Genomic DNA, 20,500 nt, shown 5'->3' on the forward strand with positions numbered 1-20,500 from the left:
CCAAAGAAGGCTGAGAAACTCCAGTTGTGCCAACCTTCTACAGCCAAGGATCACGATTCCCAGTGTCCCACTTCTGGTAACGTCATCTCCTGGAGAAAAATAAAAGACTTTTGAAGAAATGAAGAAGACGACGCAAGTAAAACTTCAGCAGAAGAGAAAAATATAACTGCCTCACTTTAATCAAACAGATCAACCTTCAATCAGTAGCAAAACAAAAATAAATGCAATCTTGCTGAGGTATACAAGCAAAACAGGGAGGGTTTCAATGATTGCATTTACAAATTGAATGTATGTACTATCTTATATTGGAATATTCCCACATTAATTTGCTGTTTTACTGATAAATATCAATTGCTGGGTTGTCATTCCCAGATACTTGCCTTCTCTTGATGCCCAATACCCAACAGTCAGTACCAGGTCACCTGAGGGATCCACTGCCGTCCTGTGGTGCTGATATTCCCACAATGGAGTGCACTGGCTCTGAGATTGTTTGATGCAATGATGGTGACAAAGTATACGATCAGACCACACACACCAGGAAGATTCTCAAAATCAACTCCCAATTGCAAAGACTCTATTCACACAACAGCTGATATCCAGCAACCCCTGGATGAGGAAAGTTTAAAATCATCTGCCAGGGCTTCCCCTTTTAGATTTCCACAGTGACTGTATACATGGTACCTTACACAATCAAACCAGTCATCTGCACTCATTGCTAATTAATATGGAATTGGATCTCAAAAAAAGGCTATCAGCTGAAAGGGCACCAGACCTTTCCATTAAGGGTATGGGGTAAAGAAACTCAACGATTTATTGAATATAATGAGATACATTCAGTATCAGTACATTTCTCTTTGATAACATTGAATTGGCATAAATACAAACACGTGCTTTTTGCCGATCCTAGCAAGCAGAGAGATAAAGTACTGAAGACAGAAACAACCTGACCTGCTGATCACTATTTACACAAACCCTCCTTGATAGTGTACATCTCAGCTGAAGTCAGCTTTATTTACAGAAGATACAATAACTTTTAAATTATCCTTCATACCAGATTACCTTGATGTGCAACTTCACAATGATTGCACAATGTTTTTCTCAGACACCAAGCTCAACTTTTGAATTATAAAATCTAACACCAGAAAGACCAACTTTCTAAAGATGCCCAGGGCAAATGCAATTGGAAGAGGAGCAATAACTGTGAATTTATCCTGAATCACGCACTCAGCTGAAATGCCACTGTCTTGTTATCTTTTTCTTGGCTGTGGTCATAGTGAATATTTTCTGTGAATTTCCCAGAAATTATGAATTGGTAAATTGCGTTGCCAGCATGAACTGGATTACAGGGCCATCTCTCCACAAACGACAATGAGTTAGGACCAATTTTTGTAAAAGGAAATTCAGCCGGTCAAACTTTGTTTTTGAAGGAGGATCTCAAAGCCTTAGATGAAGAGTGGTATGAGGATGCAGGGAGATTCGGAGTCTGGCTACCTGTCCACTGCGCAGTTGCCAACGCCACAATGCAAATATAAATCCCCATCACTCCAGCTACGTACAGAAAACATGGTTGCAGACTAATGACTTGTTTCATTCACCATGTACAATCAGGTTCATACCTTGTCAAGAGGGGAAGAAGTTGGCTTGCTGGTAATGTAATTAGTTAGAGACCCAGTCTACTATTCTAGGGACATGGCTTTGAGCCCTATCATTACAGGTGGTGAATTATGAATTCAAAATCTGGAATTTAAAGCTTGTCTAATAGCAACCAGATAACCTTACCAAGTGTCAAAATTACCGAACGAGAAAACAAAGAACTACAGATGCTGGAAATCAGAAACAAAAACAGAAATTGCTGGGAAAACTCAGCAGGTCTGGCAGCATCTGCAGAGAAACAAGTTAACGTTTGGATCCAGAACTGCTAAACATTAACCTTTTCACTCACAGCTGCTGCTGTCAGAACTGCTGAGATTTTATGGCAATTTCTAATTGTGTGTCAAAAATATGTATCTGGCTCATTAATGTCCTCTAGGGAAAGTCACATTTGCTGTCCTTATCTGGTCATAGCAACGTGGTTGACTTTTAACTGGACTCTGAAATTTTAGAGGTAAGGACTGAAATGGCCAAGGAAGCCACTCAACCCAAGAGCAACAGACAACAGAGGTGCCAGCACCATCCACATACCACAAAGGAATAAAAACAGTGATTCAGAAACCTAGGGACACGTTTCAAATCCCACCACAGCAAAGAGAATTTCAACTTGATTTATAAATCTGGAATTCAAAAAGAGTATAAATTTTAGCAACACTCTGACAATTTTAATTGAGTATCCATTATCACAAACACCAACCTGCTTCACTAATGTTCGTTAGGTGTAGAAGCCTGCCTACCTATGACTGTGGTGAACTGGCTTCCAAAACGGTCAAGGGCAATTAGGAATGTGCAAAAGTTGGCCAAGCTAATAATGGCACACGCCATGAAAGACAAAAGACAGAAAATGAAACCCAGTGCTGGGAGAATGCTTCCTAACATGGTGCATGACATTATAAAGAGAGCTGGTCCTAGATTACTGGTCCTGAACTGGGGGGAGTTGTCAGTACAAGTAGAAAATCCCTCTCATCCCTCATCTCTCCCAATCCCACCAGCTGCAGGAAAACTATAACCCAAATGTTGTGAAGTATAATTAGGCGGAGTAGCTTATTTCTGCAGCTGATGCATACATGATGGATCAAGGGGCTGTCTTCCAGTCTGTAAACCACCTCTGATTCAATATTTTAATGAACACATTTTGTTTACACAAATTGTCTATAATCACGATTGATGCATTGTGGACACTTTAGATAACACAAACTTTCTACTGAATGGGTAGTGATTTTCTATGGTGATCTTGCACAGTGCAATTTTATATAGCATGGGGTTGCACAGGAACACAACTGTTGTGGTATATCAGAATGACCTGTACTGCCTTTACCATTGAACAAATGGACTGCACACAATGGACTGTAAATGTGCTCTTCAATAGTCTGCACAAACTGTATTTGATTATTTGCAGTATGTATTACTAACAGCAGCCCAGCACAGTGGAATACAGCTCTGAAGTTGGAACACAACACATGCCCAGTGATGTCCAAGGTCAGATTCCAAGCTTTTGCTGAATTCACTGATTTCACTTGGGCTGCCTGTAATGGAAATGGATTTTGTTGATCCTGGTTATCAGGAGTAGCAAGGTGGTAGAGAATCCTATCCACCAACTCCAATGGGACAGTGCTCATTGACTTGGATTCTATATCCCAAAAACTAACAGCCCAACACTCCAATCTAGCCTCTCATATGAAGCCATGTCACTTTAACAGAGTCAGTGTCTTTGCGGATTACGATGCCTCAAACCACTTAAAAAAAACAATTACTAGAAGCATGCAGACAAGATTTCAGTCTTTTACTTACCCAAGTAAACTCCTTTACTAAGGATGACGACAGTTACAGCTATCAGAAATAAATTCAGGTGTGAACAAAATGAAACAGGACAAGTGAGAATCTAGATATGGACCAATGGCTTGGTTGTGAACAGACAGATCTCACTGGTTTGCTAGGAATAGTCTGTGGGTGGTGGAAGTCCAAACTGACATGAACACAGTGCTACTGCAGGAACCCCAGGGCGACCAATACAGACAACTGTCAGTGAGGAGATATGCATTTATGTAGCACCTTTCATGAATTTAAAATACCTCAAAGTGCTTCAGACAATGAAACACTTTTAAAGTAAGGTCAATGTTGCAACCTTGAAAACTCACCAGGAAATTAATGCATAGCACTCCCAACATCATTGAAGTAAAACACAGATAATCGGATTCTACCCTCTACGTTTAAGTATGTTAGAAGGGAAGAGAGAGAGTGATTGGGGCGTGGGGGTGGAAGAAGAGTGGATGGCATTGTGGATGAATGGAATATTCAATGTTTGCACTGGAGAAAGTTTAAGAATAGAAAGTCAAAGGAGTGGTCAGACAAAACCTTGAAGAGGAAGGCATCGATCAGAATCTCACTGATCGATCATCAGGGCATTCAACCAGGTATATCCCTTTATTATTTACAAACCTCAGATCGCTCAAATTATCGTGAGTTTAAATGCAGAAATGAAAACTGAACTTTATAGTTGGCCAGATAACAGGCTACTTTGAACAATCAACATTGGAGAGAACTTGCAGCTTATAGTGCATTATCCAATCAAGTTGAATACCTCAACCTCTGGGTTTTGCAGCATGTGCATTCAGAATAGCTCTTTGGGTATGTCACAGTTAGAGGGTATGACAAGAAACTTCTCTACATTTTCATGGTTAAATTTTGTTTCTTTTGACAGCGTTCTGGTACTCAAAATGGCAGAGGTCAATCAGATTCATACTTCCAGAAACTTCTGAAACCCCTGCATTGTCACCTGACAAAGGGCATGGAGGTCAGACACTTGTTTCCAGATAGCTCTGGATAAAAGAACCCGTGCTAAACATACTTTAACAGTTACCTTGTCACTAGCTTAATGATCTTTCAGTCAGCTGACCAAAATGGACCCTCAGCTCCTCAAATATCTGCCCTTGTTGTATGTTGAAATCAAATCTGGCTAAATTGCTTGAATATACAATTCTGGAATTCTAAGTGAGTTGCTGCTGGATGTCTAGAGGCAAAAAAACAGGACTCCAGGCTGAGTTGGCAGCCTTCCTTGAATACTCCATCACTAGTTCCCCAATTTGCTGATGGGAAAGATGCCTACGTTGCAAACAGTAAAGTCTACAGGGCACAGCTCACTGAGCAGACTATTATAGGACATTAACATCTGGGAACTTGTGGGCTCATTTTTTTTTTAATACCTCTGCATTTACCAAACACTTGTAATTGATAAACTTCTCCTTTGTCTTCCTTAATTTCCTGAGTACTTTGTCTGTGTGTGTATAAGTGTGAAGTAGCAAAGCAATTCCCCATGTTTTGAATGTTCTGTTAATAAATTATGATTTCATATCGAAGGATTTTGCTATGGGTTTATCTCAACGGATCAGAATTCAAAAACCAGGAAACAGCCTCAGTAAGGAACAGGAGTAAAAAGGAAAAGGCGCAAGTCAAACTATATCTCGCCACTTTGGCAGGCAAGACACGTAATTAAAAGAGAATTGCTCATCATGCACAAAATTAAAACTTAATATATCTATTCTGTGAGAACAGCCAATAACCTGTCGAATCTCTCTAAGCTCTTCAATCTCTAGCATTTACTTCACCCCCTCTTAGCCCATCAAATGCATTCAACACAAAAATTGGGAATGCTGCAATTTTTAAATGCAACAGAAAGTATTAAAACTACTTAGCAATCAAGTATTGCCAACATTATCTCTCTCCATCAAAAGGGTTGCTTAACTCACTATGTTCTTCACACAGACACTGCAGAAGAGGAGGAAGGAATTACACCAGTCTGTTTCTCAGTATCTGAATTGCACAGAAATCAATCACCATGAGAAGTCCAAATGAATGCAGCTTCTGCTGACTGTTGGAAAGCATTTGTTTTGGTGTTAAACCCTTGGGGCCCAGTTAACATAGATCAAGTCAGGCAGATACTAACCATGCACAAAGAAGCCTACATCAGCTGAGGTGCAACTAGCAGTAACCTCAGTCTTTGCAGTAACCTCAGAGGTCTTGCTCCAAATCAGGTTGTCATTAAGCTGACTGCTTGAAACACTGATACTGTTTGGAGGTTGCCTTAAAGAATTACTGGGATTTGACTGGACAGAGTTCCAGTGTCAGGCACCTCTCCAATGTATCACTAACTCAGCAAAGTTGGTTCATCAGTCAGCTTTGTCCTCAATTGCTGAGGTTCACGAACCTGGCTATCAGCACATCAATGAGCACCAGCTTTTTAATTGCTTAGGGAAAGAAATCTAATCATGACATTTAAATTATTTTTTAAAATAGTCTTTAATTTTCTTTTAAAAACACCCAACTAGAATAAAGCATAAAACTAATGTAGGAAGGTGCTTGCTCACCAATAAGTGTAATAAACATGAAGGACATTGAAGGGTATGGGAGAATCTTGATATTTTGATCCTGTACAGTACAAGATCTTGAGTTTGAAGGCATTGATCTCTGTTCACTAAGGTACATTATTTGCTTTGTTTGATCATTGATTGCAGAGTAAGGATTTCTAATGAGACTCATTTATCAATCAGACAAATGTGTTGGGAACAAAGATACTGTTTTAAAAATAACCATTATTTCCCCAAATGGCAATGACAAAAGCAATGAAGTATAAAAATAAAACCTGTAAAAATATTTTAAATGCTTCGTGATTAATGAACAAAATAAAAACAATTCTGCATGGTGTGTGGACGGCTTTAAAACAAATGCGGGCACTTTCAGGATAACTTTATTTTGAACTACAGCCTAGGTCAGTGGTTTCCAGCGCACAGGCCAGGAACGCTAAGTTATCCTTAGTCAGTTTAATTGGCTAGGGGGAATTCTTGCATCTAGATTCAGGGCAGAATTAGTAAGGACAGCTTCCAGACAACATGAGAAGACTAATGCAATGTAAGTTACCAATGCCCAGGTGGACAATGAAGTAATCATCTAGTTTTTTTTGAGAAGAAAGAAATTGCAAATTTTACCCCATTCTCAGTTGGCAGGAACAGAGGAAGACTTGGGGAAATTGTAGTGAGGTCCTACAAAGGGGAAAAAATCCAAGTTAAAAAAAAAGCAATTCCACTGCCGAATATAAACTCAACTTCTGTGGGTTCGATCATTAGTCTGACCACAAAGACTGGTTCAGACATAGCTGTGCAATTCCTCACTCCCTCATATTTCTCCAGTCCTTACATTGCTAACCTCCTTCTACATTCCTTTCATTTTTCTTGGATCAACATAGAGACTGATAAATGTCATTTCAGTACAAACATTCACAGGCGTAGGACATCAGGAAGACTACAAAGCAAGTGGATGCCCTCTGTTTGTGCTGCGTACTGTGCTAATGCTGGGGATGGTGTGAAACTGATAACTGCACTAATATTGTGCTTGTGTTCCTACAAGGAAGAAACACATGACTTGGGACTAAGATTCCAACTAAACATATCTTGATGTCTCAACAATGAAAATCACTGACCAAGGTTGACAAACGAAAAAGATAACTCCGTCCTTCAAAGCCCTAGCCCCATTCCTTATAGTTTTAGTGCTAACTATGTACTGTAAGGGCAGTTTTGTGCTGTGGAATCATTCCCACCAGTATGTGGATTGAGACTACCCCAAACTCTCTCCTCCTCTATGACTGTCTATCCGTGTAGGATTCAGTGCAAGGTCTGGGAGCTAAGAGTACAGCACTATTGCACACCTTGCCACACAGTTGATCGAAGATACACTACATAATACAGATTTCAAGTATTGTACAGAAATTCGATTATGTTCAGTAAGGCTGTCTTGCAGTTCAGTATAAAATGGATTTTATATATTTCTCAAAAATCAACATTACGTCCTTAATACACATTTACACAGAACCAGCTGGGATATACTGCTTTCCAGAGCTCTGGATACCAGTCGGTGCATCACATCACATTCGCAAGTAGCCAAGTGCCTGACTAAGTAGTAAAATAGCTTATAAATACTCTCGGCAAAGATCTCAGTGTGTCTACGGGTTCAGAGATTTTGGCCCCACTTCCTGGAACAGTGAGGTATAAAACTCTGGTTCCAGGAGCTTGTTGCGGTATTTGTGGACTATATCCACTATCTTCTGCTTCCTCTTCACATGAGGAGGGTTGTAGGAATCACTCTCCAGCCTCTTCCTTCGGCAGATGTTTATAATGGTTTGGCGGACCAAAAACCCTGAAATAAAAAGTGCAGAAACATCACACAGGTCATTAAAAGGTTTTATATTTTATTGGGGGCCATAACTTCCGTTCTTTCCACATAACCATTTACTCTGATGCCCCCATGCTGAGCAGTCTGCATTGCACACCAGGCACAAGTGCAACTGAAGAATACATTGCAAGTAAAAGCCATGTAACCCCATCACACTTGCTCTTTCCAGTGTCTGGGAATGATCACCTCAGTCAAAGACTCTCTTACTTTCTACTCCAAATACTCAGTTTAAAATAAAAGATAAAAACACTAGATGGATGTAAAAATCCAACTGATTCACTATTATTCTTTTGAGTGTGAAACTTCCCAATCTAACTTGAGAGGAGTCTGTATGTACGGTGTCCAGTCCGAACCAAATACTCAAGGATCAGCAATACACGCCAGCCTAATGTTGTGACACCCAAAATCTGAGACTAGGGAGTAAAAGGCCTGTCCCTTTTACTGTATCAAAGGCATTTCACTCATACGTGAGGAATAAGAGAATGATTAGGGAGAAGGTAGCGCTGATCAGGGATAGTGTAGGGAACTTGTGCGTGGAGTCTCAGCAGATGGGGAAGCCCTAAATGAGTTTTTTGCTTCAGTTTTCATGAAGGAAAGGGACCTTGTTGTCAATGAGGACTTTGAGGAGCTGGGATATGGGGTTGAACAGATCAAGATTGATGAAGTTGATGTGCTGGAAATTTTAGGAACATTAAGATCGATAAGTCCCCAGGGCCAGACCAGATTTATCCCAGGTTGCTCTGGGAAGCGAGAAAGGAGGTTGCTAAGTCGCTGGCAAAGATCTTTGCATCCTTATTCTCCACGGGGGTCGTACTGGAGGATTGGAAGGAGGCAAATGTTGTTCCTCTTTTCAAGAAGGCGAATAGGGAAATCCCTGGCAATTACAGACCAGTCAGTTTTTCGTCTGTGGTCAGCAAGGTTTTGGAAAGAATTCTGAGGGGACAGGATTTATGAATATTTGGAAAAGCGTAGTGTGATTAAAGGTAGTCAGCATGGCTTTGTGAGGGGCAGGTTATGCCTCACAAATCTTAATGAGTTATTTGAGGTGGTGACAACAGTCAACGACGGTCAAGCAGTGGATGTGGTGCATGTGGACTTCAGCAAGGCATTTCATAAGGTTCCCCATGGTAGGCTCATTCATAAAGTCAGGAAGTATGGGATACAGGGAGATTTGGCTGTCTGGATTCAGAATTGGTTGGCTGACAGAAGGCAGAGAGTGGTTGTAGATGGAAAGTTTTCTGCCTGGAGGTCAGTGGTGAACAGTGTCCTGCACGACTCTGCTTTTTGTAGTTTTTATTAATGACTTGGATGAGGAGGTTGAGAGGTGGGTTAGTAAATTTGTAGATGACACAAAGGTTGGAGGTACCGTTGATAGTATAGAGGGCTATTCAGGCTGCAGCGCAATATAGACAGGATGCAGAGCTGGGTTGAGAAATGGCAGATGGAGTTCAATCTGGATAAATGCGAAGTGATGCATTTTCGAAAGTCAAACTCGAATGCTGAATATAGGATTAAAGACAGGATTCTTGGCAGTGTGGAGGTACACAGGGATTTTGGTGTTCAAGTACATAGATCCCTCCAAAGTTGCCACCCAAGTGGATAGGGTTGTTAAGAAAGCATATGGTGTTTTGGCTTTCATTAACAGGGGGATTGAGTTTAAGAGCTGCAAGATTTTGCTACAGCTCTACAAGTCCCTGGTGAGACCACACTTGGAATATTGTGTCCAGTTCTGGTTACCCTACTATAGGAAAGATACAGAGGCTTTGGAGAGGGTGCAAAGAAGGTTTAGAACATAGAACAATACAGCGCAGAATAGGCCCTTTGGCCCTCAACGTTGCACCGACCTGTGAACTATTCTCAGCTCGTCCCCCTACACTATCCCAAAATCATCCATGTGCTTATCTAAGGATTGCTTAAATCTCCCTAATGTGGCTGAGTTGACTACATTAGCAGGGAGGGTATTCCACGCCCTTACCACTCTCTGCGTAAAGAACCTGCCTCCGACATCTGTCTTAAATCTATCACCCCTCAATTTGTAGTTATGCCCGCTTGTACAAGCTGACATCATCCTAGGAAAAAGACTTTCACTGTCTACCCTACCTAATCTTCTGATCATCTTGTACCAGGATGCTGCCTGGACTGGAGGGCTCGTCTTATGAAGAGAGGTTGAATAAGCTCAGACTTTTCTCTCTGGAGAGAAGGAGGGAGGGAGGAGACCTGATCAAGGTATACAAGATAATGAGAGGCATGGAGAGAGTCAATAGCCAGAGAATTTTCCCCAGGGCAGGATTGACTGGCATGAGGGATCATAGTTTTAAGATATTAGGAGAAAGGTGTAGAGGGGACGTCAGAGGTTGGTTCTTTCCGCAGAGAGTTGCGAATGCATGGAATGCGTTGTCAGCGGTGGTGGTGGTGGAAGCAGAGTCATTAGGGACATTTAAGCGACTGCTGGACATGCACATGGACAGCAGTGAATTGAAGGGTGTGTAAGTTATTTTATTTTAGGATTAATCCTCGGCACAACATTGTGGGCCAAAGGGCCTGTTCTGTGCTGTACTGTTCTATGTTCTAAAGCAGTTTCAAGTTACTTGTTTGTTTCTTCCAGTCGTCTGCTCTATACCCAAAATACTGTACCAAGGAAAAGAGAAATTCATCGAAAGCTCATCTTAATACCAACCCTACTTGTCACATCCAGATGTCAACAAGACAACATGTTGTCATGACAACATCCAGCTGTCTTAATAAGTTTCAACTGCACTCTTCCCCAGAAACTGATTTCAGCTGTTGCTCACCATCTGTTCATCAGTGTGGCATCTGTCCCAAATCTCTCTTCTCCATAGGGAGCCCATGAACCTGTTCACAGCTCTAGACTGACTCCTCTTTCGACGCTGTGGATATCCAGTCAAATCTATTGGTTATACACCACACTTCACCAACACATCCCTTCCACACCACAAATCAGCTTTGGTGTTCACCTTTACACAACAGGGATCAGCCCAGAGGTCAGGCCCCCTCTCACCTTCACAATATGCACCAGCCGGGATAGTCAGTTTAAGGTCCTACTGACATTTACACTCACAGCAAGAGAGATATGTTTTAGTGGACATGCTTGGGATGAGAAGCTATATTCAGGTAGACCATTTTCACCACAACAGAGTGCATTGCTACTATGGCAAAAATACTGAAAGAAATTGGGAATTTGGAGTCCTGCCCCCAAACCAAGGCATTTCACATATACACGGGGGCAGGGTTGGGATGGGCTGAGCATGTGCAATTCCTGGAGGCAGCTGGCCACTTATACGATAAGCTGTTCCTACTGAAATCAGATTTGAGGGTCCCAGGTGTCTGGAAGCTGGTGTATGGAGACAAAACCAAGTTAGAGCTGTTCTGATCTCAATGTATTTCTCTTGGATAGTCAGGGTTATACTTGGAGATTTAAAGTATCCCTGCAGAGGAGTTCAGGACACCTTTGGTAAAGCTTGGGATTCAGGAAATGCAAGCTTGTGCATAAACTGAAAACATATAAAGCCGTCAAGGAACTGTCCAAAACTAAAGAGAGTAAGGTAAGTGTGCTACGTATTTCAGAGGGTCTGTTCATATAAGCTGTTAAAGCTTGCTAATGAGGTAGTAGATATGTTTGGGTTAATTTTCCAAGTTCCCTGTATTAAGAAAAAGTTCCATCGGATTGGAAGTAGCAAACATAACCCCTCCACTCAAAGGGGGAGGCAGGCAGAAAGCAAGAAACTATAAGTTAGTTTGAAGTCAGTCGTAGGGAAGGTTTTAGAATCGATGATTAGAGATTATCGCAAAAGTCAACATGGTTGGGGGGTGGGCTGTGCCTTCCTCCTGCCAAAAACTGATTTCTCTCAATTAGTGATTATTAGACACCACAAAGCATTGTTTAATTTTACAGGTCAATAAGGACTTGTCATTTTTATTTAAAGTGCATTCTTCTTCCTTTAGTTGCAAGTATCAAAGACTGATGGGTTTCTTGCCTCAGCTACCCTCCCAGGCAGCGCATTCCAGACCCCCACCACCCTTCAGGTGAAAAGAAAGTTCCTCAAGCCTCATTTCGCACAGTTAAATTCCATTTGCCACTGATCTGCCCATTTGACCAACCCATCTATATCTTCCTGTAACCCAAAACCTTCTTCCTCATTGTTAACAGCCAGCTAATCTTTGTGTCATCCACAAACTTCACAAACGCCTCTACATTCTCACCTACACCACTGGACATTGGCCTCCAGTCACACAAACTGCCTCTATCACCACCCTCTGTCTCTCGTCACTAAACCAAGTTTGGATCCAACTTGCCAAGCTATATTGGAATCTGTGAACCTTTACCTTCTTAATCAGTCTCCCATGTGGGACCCTGTCAAAAGTTTTGCTGAAATCCATATTAACCACACCAACTGCATTATCCTCATCTACACACCTTGATGCAAGACCTCATCCCTCATTCTACTTCTATCATGAGTATTATTTTGAAAAATGAACTCTGTCTTAGCACCCTCCCCCTCAGGATGCCCTGTGACATCCCTCACCCTGACATCAGCTTCCAAAATGGAAACCCGATGTGAGAGTGGAACCACAGGGGACTCATCCTTCCAGCTGCAGGTGGCCACCTGTTGAAATGTGGCCTATCCAGTTCATTTTCTGGTTAATGGTAACACTCAGCATGTTGGTACTGGAGAATCTGTCGATGGTACCAACAGCTGAAAGTATATTAATGCAGTCTTTTGCAACCTAAGTTATATTACTTCTTAGATAGGATATTGTACAGTTGCAACACAGCTCATTATCTAAATACAGATACCCACATCTAATGTGATTTACTGTGCTGTCCTGATAGAACAAGACCATCACAGAGGCCACACAAAGCAGTATCACACACAAAATTGGCAAGAAACTTGTTTTGGGATTTTATCTGCTGCCAATGACCATTGCATCTCCCTTTGGCCAATCTCAACGACATAAATGCAACCTGGGACTTTCTGCTTCATTGCACTGATCAAGTGAACCATGGTAAAGATGGGAAACACTGAGTGAGAGGCCATAAATGAACACTGCAGCTGAGACTTGAGGACATTTTACCCTGGTTCTACAACACTGACATTGTCAACATCTTTCTTATTTTTTTCAGGACACAAGTGAATGGGAATAACTCAAAGCAATTTGGGTTAAAGGTAGGAGCTGTTATATTTGTGTAGACATAGAATCAATCACCTGAAGTCAAAACATAAAATAGAACATTTAATTCTCTGCCAATTGGTGCCCTTACCCAATGCCCGACGACTCACTACCATACCATCGACCAATGGAATCACCATGCTGAACTTCCCTGTAGCCCCTTGAACTTTGATTCTGAAGAGACCAGTCTTCAGGGGGTGGATAAAAATGACCGGCACATCCTTGTCTGATGTGGTGGTCCTAAATAATGAGACCAGAGAAATATAAAATGTTTAGTTCGGTTTGCACAGATAGACGCTCTGTCCGGAGACATAACTTACAGAAAAGATGGGTAGCCATAAAATCGTGTGTCAGATTAGATTTTCTTTCTAATCATAAAATCCCTACAGTGTGGAAGCAGGCCAATCAGCTCATCAAGACCACACCAATATCTCCAAAGAGTATCCCATCCAGACCCATCGTCCCCTACCCTATCCCTATAACCCTGCATTTCCCATGGCTAATCCAACTAGCCTGCACATTCCTGTATACTATGGGCAATTTCCTATGGCAAATCCACCTAAGCAACACATCTTTGGAATGTGGGAGGCACCCCTTGGGATTCAGGAAATGCAAGCTTGTGCATAAACTGAAAACATATAAAGCCTTCAAGGAACTATCCAAAACTAAAGGGAGTAAGGAAAGTGTGCTACGTATTTCAGAGGGCCTGTTCATATAAGCCGTTAAAGCTTGCTAATGAGGTAGTAGATACGTTGGGGTTAATTTTCCAAGTTCCCTGTATTAAGAAAAAGTTCCATTGGATTGGAAGTAGCAAACATAACCCCTCCATAACTTCCTCCATCTGGAGGATGCCGACACTGTATCAGGGAGAATATGCAAACACCACAGAGACAGTTGCCCACGGATGGAATCCGGGTCCCTGCCGCTGTGAGGCAACAGTGCTAACCACTGAGCCACAGTGCTATTTCAAAATGTGATCATAACTCCAGCCCCAGACCCCTCAAATTTCAGAGATGGGCATTGGTGAAATCAGTTAGTCTCAATCATGAATACAAACATGCTTTTCATTCTCTGTTTCCAAAAGCAATGGAAATGCCTAAATGAACACTCACATTGCAACTGTTTTAGGCAAGGTACCTTTAGACAGTAGGGAGAGCAAAATGTACATTAACACATGCAAAGAGGTCAAAGATCCAATACAAACAAACAAATGGGCAACCAGAGTGGGAACAAAAAGCAGAAACACACCCAAAAATAGCTGTAAAATTAAGGTCTAGAAATTCTCTTAATGATTGTGCTTATGCAGGACTGAGTTTTGGCACAACATTTAATAGTGCACATACAGCCTTTGAGCTGCAAATGTGATATAGCCAGTTTCCAGAAGTAGCAAAGGTAAGCCCCAAATAATATCCTCATGAAAAGCAAATAACCGTGAATGCTGGAGACCTGAAACAAAGGCAGTAATTGCTGAAGAAACGCAGCAGGTCTGGCAGTATCCATGGAGAGAAAATAGAGTCAATTTTCCGAATCCAAGGACAAATGGACCTGAAATGTTTACTCTGCTTTCTCTTTCTGCTGCCACACCTGCGGAATTTCTCCAGCAATTTCTGTTTTAGTTTCTAATACCCGAATGATGTTTCCAATACAAAGTAACAAACCCTTCATGACCTAGCACAGAGCGAGTGAAACTCCTGCTCAAAATCTGATTGAGCAAGAGGGTCTCAACTAGTCTGCAGAAAGAAAGGTATGTATCAATTCTGTAGCTTCTGATAAAGAAAAAGCAAAGTTGAAGTGTTAAAGAAAGTACCTGAGAGAGGTGCTGCTATTTGTAGTGGTCTCTACTCCAGTGCTGATCTCTGGTAGAAGATCATGGAGAGGAAAATTCTCTAGAAAAAGATAACTAAATATTAGACATGTTAAACCATATCAGAAAAGATTTTGGGCAATGCTGTAAAGTGCTTGAAGAAATCTTAAGTTAACAGGACTTGGCACACACAGGAAGTGAGAACATGAGAATCTACAAGACCATAACAATAGAGATCAAGCCGACTTTGATCTCTGCTGATTTTCTCCCTCAAATTCGCTATCCTGGTTGCTTCATATTTCCTTCAATTCCACCAGAGATAACACAGGACTGGTCAGATACCCACACTAGAATTTTGCAGTGAAGTGGAGATTAAGCACTCTCTTTTCATAGTGAAATTTAGAACATCTTTTCCTGAGTACAACCCAAGTGAATCAAAACAGTATAACCGAAAAGGGACCAGTGATACAAAGCAGTACTTGGTAATGCAGCTTCTCAGATATACCATACCTATGTCATCAAAGCGTTCCACCCACACAACAATGACCTTTGTTTCAGGACCCAGTGGAGGGACAGTACGCCCAAGTGGCAACCGCTTCGATTTCTGTGTGGGACTCAGCTTTAGAAGGAAAAAAATAACATCAGTAACATGGACTGGCAGCTTTAATGATTCACAGTAAAACAAAAATGGTATTTATATATCCTATCCTTCAGATCGTGTGGGACTTGCCAAAGTATTTTACATTCAAATAAACTGCTCTTCAAACAAAGTCACTGCATAACATGAACAAAACAATGTCAGCTTGTACAAGGGGTGATAGATTTAAGACAGATGTAAGAGGCAGGTTCTTTACTCAGAGTAGTAAGAGCATGGAATGCCCTACCTGCTAATGTAGTTAACTCAGCCACATTAGGGAGATTTAAACAATCTTTGGATAAGCACATGGATGATAATGGGATAGTGTAGGAAGATGATTTTAGATTAGTTCACAGGTTGGAGCAACATCAAGGGCTGAAGGGCCTGTTCTGTGCTGTATTGTTCTAACATACCAACATATCTGCATGGGGAAGCGACGGCTAGTGGTATGATCATTGGACTGTTAATCCAGAAACCCAGGTGACACCCTGGGTTCAAATCCAGGCACAGGAGATGGTGGAAGTTGGATTCAGTAAAGATCTGGAATTAAAAGTCTGATGACGACCATGAATCCATTGTCAATTGTCAGGGGTAAAAAAAAACATCTGTTTCACTAATGTCCTTTAGGGAAGGAATCTGTCATCCTTACCTGGTCTGGTCTACATGTGACTCCCGACCCATAGCAATGCGGTTAACTCTGAGGAATGGACAATAAGTGTTGGCCTAGCTAGTGAGACTCTCGTCCCATGAATGAATTAAAAAAATACAGATTATGATCCCAGGAATATTTGAGAAGAGTTTGAGAGGTAGTAGATTTTAGTGACGTCGGCTAGGGATATATATATATATATATATATATATATATTGCCCAATGCACTGGGGAAGACATATTCCACTCTTCTGTGCAGAATTCCTTGGGATATTTTAGATCCACTTTCAAATACAACTGAAATATACTACCAATGACTGTGCAGCACATCTTCAGCCCTGCACCTGGAGTATCAGTATTTAAACCCAGGACATTGATTCAAGAGAGAGTGCTCACACTGACTCATGATGACAATTATTTTGAGGAGCGGGGACTGCTAGTATACAAGAAAAGGTGGCAGGAAGTTTGCACTAATAGATCTTACAAACATCTAGGAGTTAAATGGCCAATTTTCAGTGGCCTTAATTTAGGAATAAATATTAGCCAGGTTACATAGAGAAGTCTCTTATGAACAGCATTGTAAAATCATTAATCTTAAAATTAGAAGGAAGGAATCACACATTTCAGTCTAACATCTCACCTGAATAATGCCATAACATACAGCATTTCTTAATTAGGAAAGTGGAGATAAATAAGATGAATGATCAAGAAGCCCTGCTAACATTTATTTGTTTTTGGTGGTGGTGGTGGGTGAGAGAGAAGAGATTGGGATGGATGTTCATACGAGTACACACCCTTACACATTTAAATACAAATCTGAAACCATCTTCTCAATTACTCTAAGAATAAACATGCAACCTGGTGTTATATTGAGGGAACCTTACCCTTTGTGAGTTGCTAAGGTTTTCAGAATGGTTTGGGAAGAGCTCCAAGGTTAATGGGGTTTGTTTCAGGAGGCTTGGCAATAAGTCCATCTGTGTCTCTGCTTCTTGGAATGTGAGACCACTTTCTGAGGAGTCAGCTACAAATGTAATAAAAAGAAATGAATGTTCTTCTGCAAAACTGAAGGACTGGAAATTATGGATTCAAATGATTGCACTATGATAACCAGTGCCCTGATATTAATTTACAAATTAAAGATTGTGTTAAATAAACATTTAACAATTACATGAATATTTAACTTGAATTCCAAATGAAATGCATTGCTTTCCAGGGAGCATCTTGATCCAAACCATTTCTAAAACAATTCTGTATCTCAACAGAGGTTTACTTCAATTGAGAGGATTTGCCTTTACAAATAATGGAGCTTCACGGAGTCCCCTAATAGTTAAGAATGAGCACCTGATTCTTACAAACCACAGATAGTGCAGACTCAATCGCTGTGGCTGTGCAGTTAGGCATTCTACACCTGGGAAGCAGTAGGAACTTTAGACCTCCAGTGAATTGAAAAGAAGTGGAAAGGAAACAAAAACCAGTTTGGGTTCCTGCTACTGACTATAACAGTGCCCCTACTGGAAATGTGCAGATGAACCATGCCTCATATGAAAAATATCCTGTTTCGCAGGTGGGAAGGGAAAAAATACATAGCAAAGTTATGGATATTTAGCTTTTCTGAAAAAAAACACATTAGAGTGCAATTAAAGATGTTGAGAAGTCATCTTATTCTAATCAATTAAAATTGAAACTGAGATCTTGAACATTTATCTACAAATCAGGAAAAGCAAGGGCTCCGTCACGGCAAACCAACTTCCAGTCCAAAAAATATTCATTAATCATTACTGTTTCCAATCTCTCAGGCAATTCTGTATCGATGTTGCTACTGTCCCTTTTATTCCGTGAGCTATAACTCCCTTCACATGTCTGTTGTGTGGCATTATATTAAAAGCCTTTTGGGTGTCCTTGTGCATGACATCAACAGATTGACCTTCATCATCCCACTGCCTTTTCAAAAAACTCCAGTAAATTAGTTGAATACAGTTTACCCTCAACAAACCCATGGCTGACTCTTCTGCATCAATCAACATTTTTTCATATGACTATTAATTCTGTCCTGGATAACTGTTCATAGGAGCTTCCCCACCACTGAAGTTAAACTGAGTGCTCTGTAATTTCCAGATCAATCTTTACAAACTTTTTTTAAAAAAGGGTGTAATGTTTTAAATCTCCAATCTTTTGCCATCACCCAAGACCAGGGTGAAGACAAAAATAACTGCTTAGTGCCCCTGCAATTTCTACTCCTTGGATACATCTCATCAGGTCCTGTCTCCTTATCAACACTGAAATTTGATAGCTTGTCCAATACCACTTCCTTATTAATTCTCAATGTTTCCAGCGATAGAGCCTCCTCCTCAGTCATCATGGTCTGGATAGCATTTGCGTTATAAGTAAAGGCAGATGTAAGGTTTTTGTTTAACATCTCAGCCATGTTTCTTGCCTCCAATTCTAAATGTCCTTTTGGTCCTGACTCCTCCTTTCACCATCTTTTACTATAGAGGTACCTCTATTATTCGGCATTTGATTATCTAACTATTGTATTATTCAGCAAGGTCCCTTACAATTCACTGTAAGGTCCCAGTGCTTGGCTAAACTATGTTATCCAGCATTCGATTATCCAGAATTTGATTCAACGAATGAAATACTCCCTGCCTGTGTCCTTCGGATAATCGATGTTCCTCTGTACTTGTGTTTATTGTGTACCTTGGGATTTCCTTTTGTGTTAGCGGCCAGTGTTTTTTTCATAATCCCTCTTTGCTTGTCTTATTTGATTTTTCACCTCTTTTCTGAATCTTGTGCATTAGCTTGTTTCTTAATTTTATTTATTTCTTGACACCTTTCATTAATACTTTTCTTTTAACTTAATTTCTATCTCCTTGGTCATGTAGGGAATTCTGGATTTGTTTATCTTTCCTTTGCCTTTTGCTGAAATATAACAACTGTGTCCAAACCATCTCCAGTTTGAAGTAGCCTGTTGTTCAGCTCCTGTCTTTCCTGCCAACCTGTGGTTCCAGTCTCTCTGGCCCAACTCCGCGCTTGCCCTAATGAAGTCAGCGCTCCACCAATTCATTCTTCCTTCTTTGGTTTAATCAAAACCATTTCAAAACCTTACAATACAATGATCTCTGTCCCTGATCCCACCTTTCTCCATCAGCTGAAATTGTGGTAGCATCAACAATATAAGGGCTGCCAATAAAAGCAAAATATTATGATGCTGGAATGAGAGCTAGCTACCTGATGAAGGAGCAGTGCTCTGAAAGCTTGTACTTCCAAATAAACTTGTTGGACTATACCTGGTGTTGTGTGAGTTTTAACTTAATTAATCTGGACGTATAACTGAAAACAGAAATCTCTGTGGAAGCACACTGCATATTGCAAGATTTCTTTGCTATGGCTAACAGAGATACTATACGAGAAAGGATAAAGCAGTTTGATAAGAGAGCAAACTAAACACACAGTTGTGTTAGGATGAGAAAGGGTTTTCCCGATTTGTGACTTACTGGATGACTCCATGAAAGAGGGAACGACAAAGGCAATTTCAGTCAAGGCATCAGCATAATACAGTGCTTTCTTCTCTCCATTAAAAATACCTCCTCCAGTGTCTGCTGGTGCCACTGTTTCCTCTGCAAGTAAAAGAATGAAAAAGGTCAGGAGGATCACAGAAGACCTGCTCAAAATAACCGGTATGGCTAAACTAGTATTTCAGGAACAGGAGTATAGCATGTAGCTCATCAAGCCTATTCGAGATCACAACTGATCTGTAACTTAACTCCACATATCCACTTTGAAAAACAAACTTTGCTTAACCCACACAGACCTACTAACCCAAATGCCCAAACGTTTTGTCCACAGGACAGCTTGGGTCCTTTGAGGAAAAAGAATTGCTTTTAGGTTTCAGTGAAGCTATTTTCCAATGGACCCAAATGAAATATAATGGGCCCAAAAATATCCTTTACCTAAAAAACAGCTAGTCCTGAGGTTTTCAGATGAAGGTTTCTGACCTGTAAAGGCTGAACTTGTATTCTCCCTTTAGGAGATTATGGGATGATTCAATTGAGGTATTTAAGCAGATGAGCATGTTTCTCCATCTACACCTTCAAAGAGTATTTCAGCTGTTGACGAATCCATATCAAGGGAGTATAACATTACAACCGAAAGTAGGCCCTTCACAGGTAATGTTGGGAAGCACTTCTTCATACAAATGGTAGTGAAAAACTGGAACTCACTACACCAAAAACGGTGGGAACCAAATTAAAATTTATCAATAGGTCCGGCAGTTTCTGCAGATAGAAAAGGTTCAACGCTTTGGGTCCAGAACTGCCAGTTCTGAGGAAGGGTCACTGGACGCTAAAAA

At 40.8% G+C, this 20,500-nt stretch overlaps 1 protein-coding gene across 12 annotated transcripts in view; it reads right to left on the bottom strand.

Annotated features, from left to right (window-relative positions):
* Positions 1-137: 137 nt before the first annotated feature.
* Positions 138-20,500, bottom strand: part of ralgapb (Ral GTPase activating protein non-catalytic subunit beta) — a 144,150-nt gene continuing 123,787 nt past the window's right edge. For all 12 annotated transcript variants that reach the window (XM_087994682.1, XM_087994681.1, XM_087994677.1 and 9 more), the window contains 6 exons: positions 19,647-19,769; positions 17,037-17,173; positions 15,377-15,485; positions 14,870-14,948; positions 13,154-13,302; positions 138-7,836 (listed from right to left, as the gene is read on the bottom strand). In XM_087994682.1, coding sequence (XP_087850808.1) covers positions 7,643-7,836; positions 13,154-13,302; positions 14,870-14,948; positions 15,377-15,485; positions 17,037-17,173; positions 19,647-19,769 — 791 coding nt within the window. In that variant the 3' untranslated portion in view covers positions 138-7,642. The remainder of the gene's footprint in view (positions 7,837-13,153; positions 13,303-14,869; positions 14,949-15,376; positions 15,486-17,036; positions 17,174-19,646; positions 19,770-20,500) is intronic.

The sequence above is a fragment of the Chiloscyllium plagiosum genome, unplaced genomic scaffold, assembly GCF_037043375.1.
Source record: "Chiloscyllium plagiosum isolate Xiang-an unplaced genomic scaffold, Cpla_swu_hap1 HiC_scaffold_15, whole genome shotgun sequence".
Taxonomy (NCBI): Eukaryota; Metazoa; Chordata; class Chondrichthyes; order Orectolobiformes; family Hemiscylliidae; genus Chiloscyllium; species Chiloscyllium plagiosum.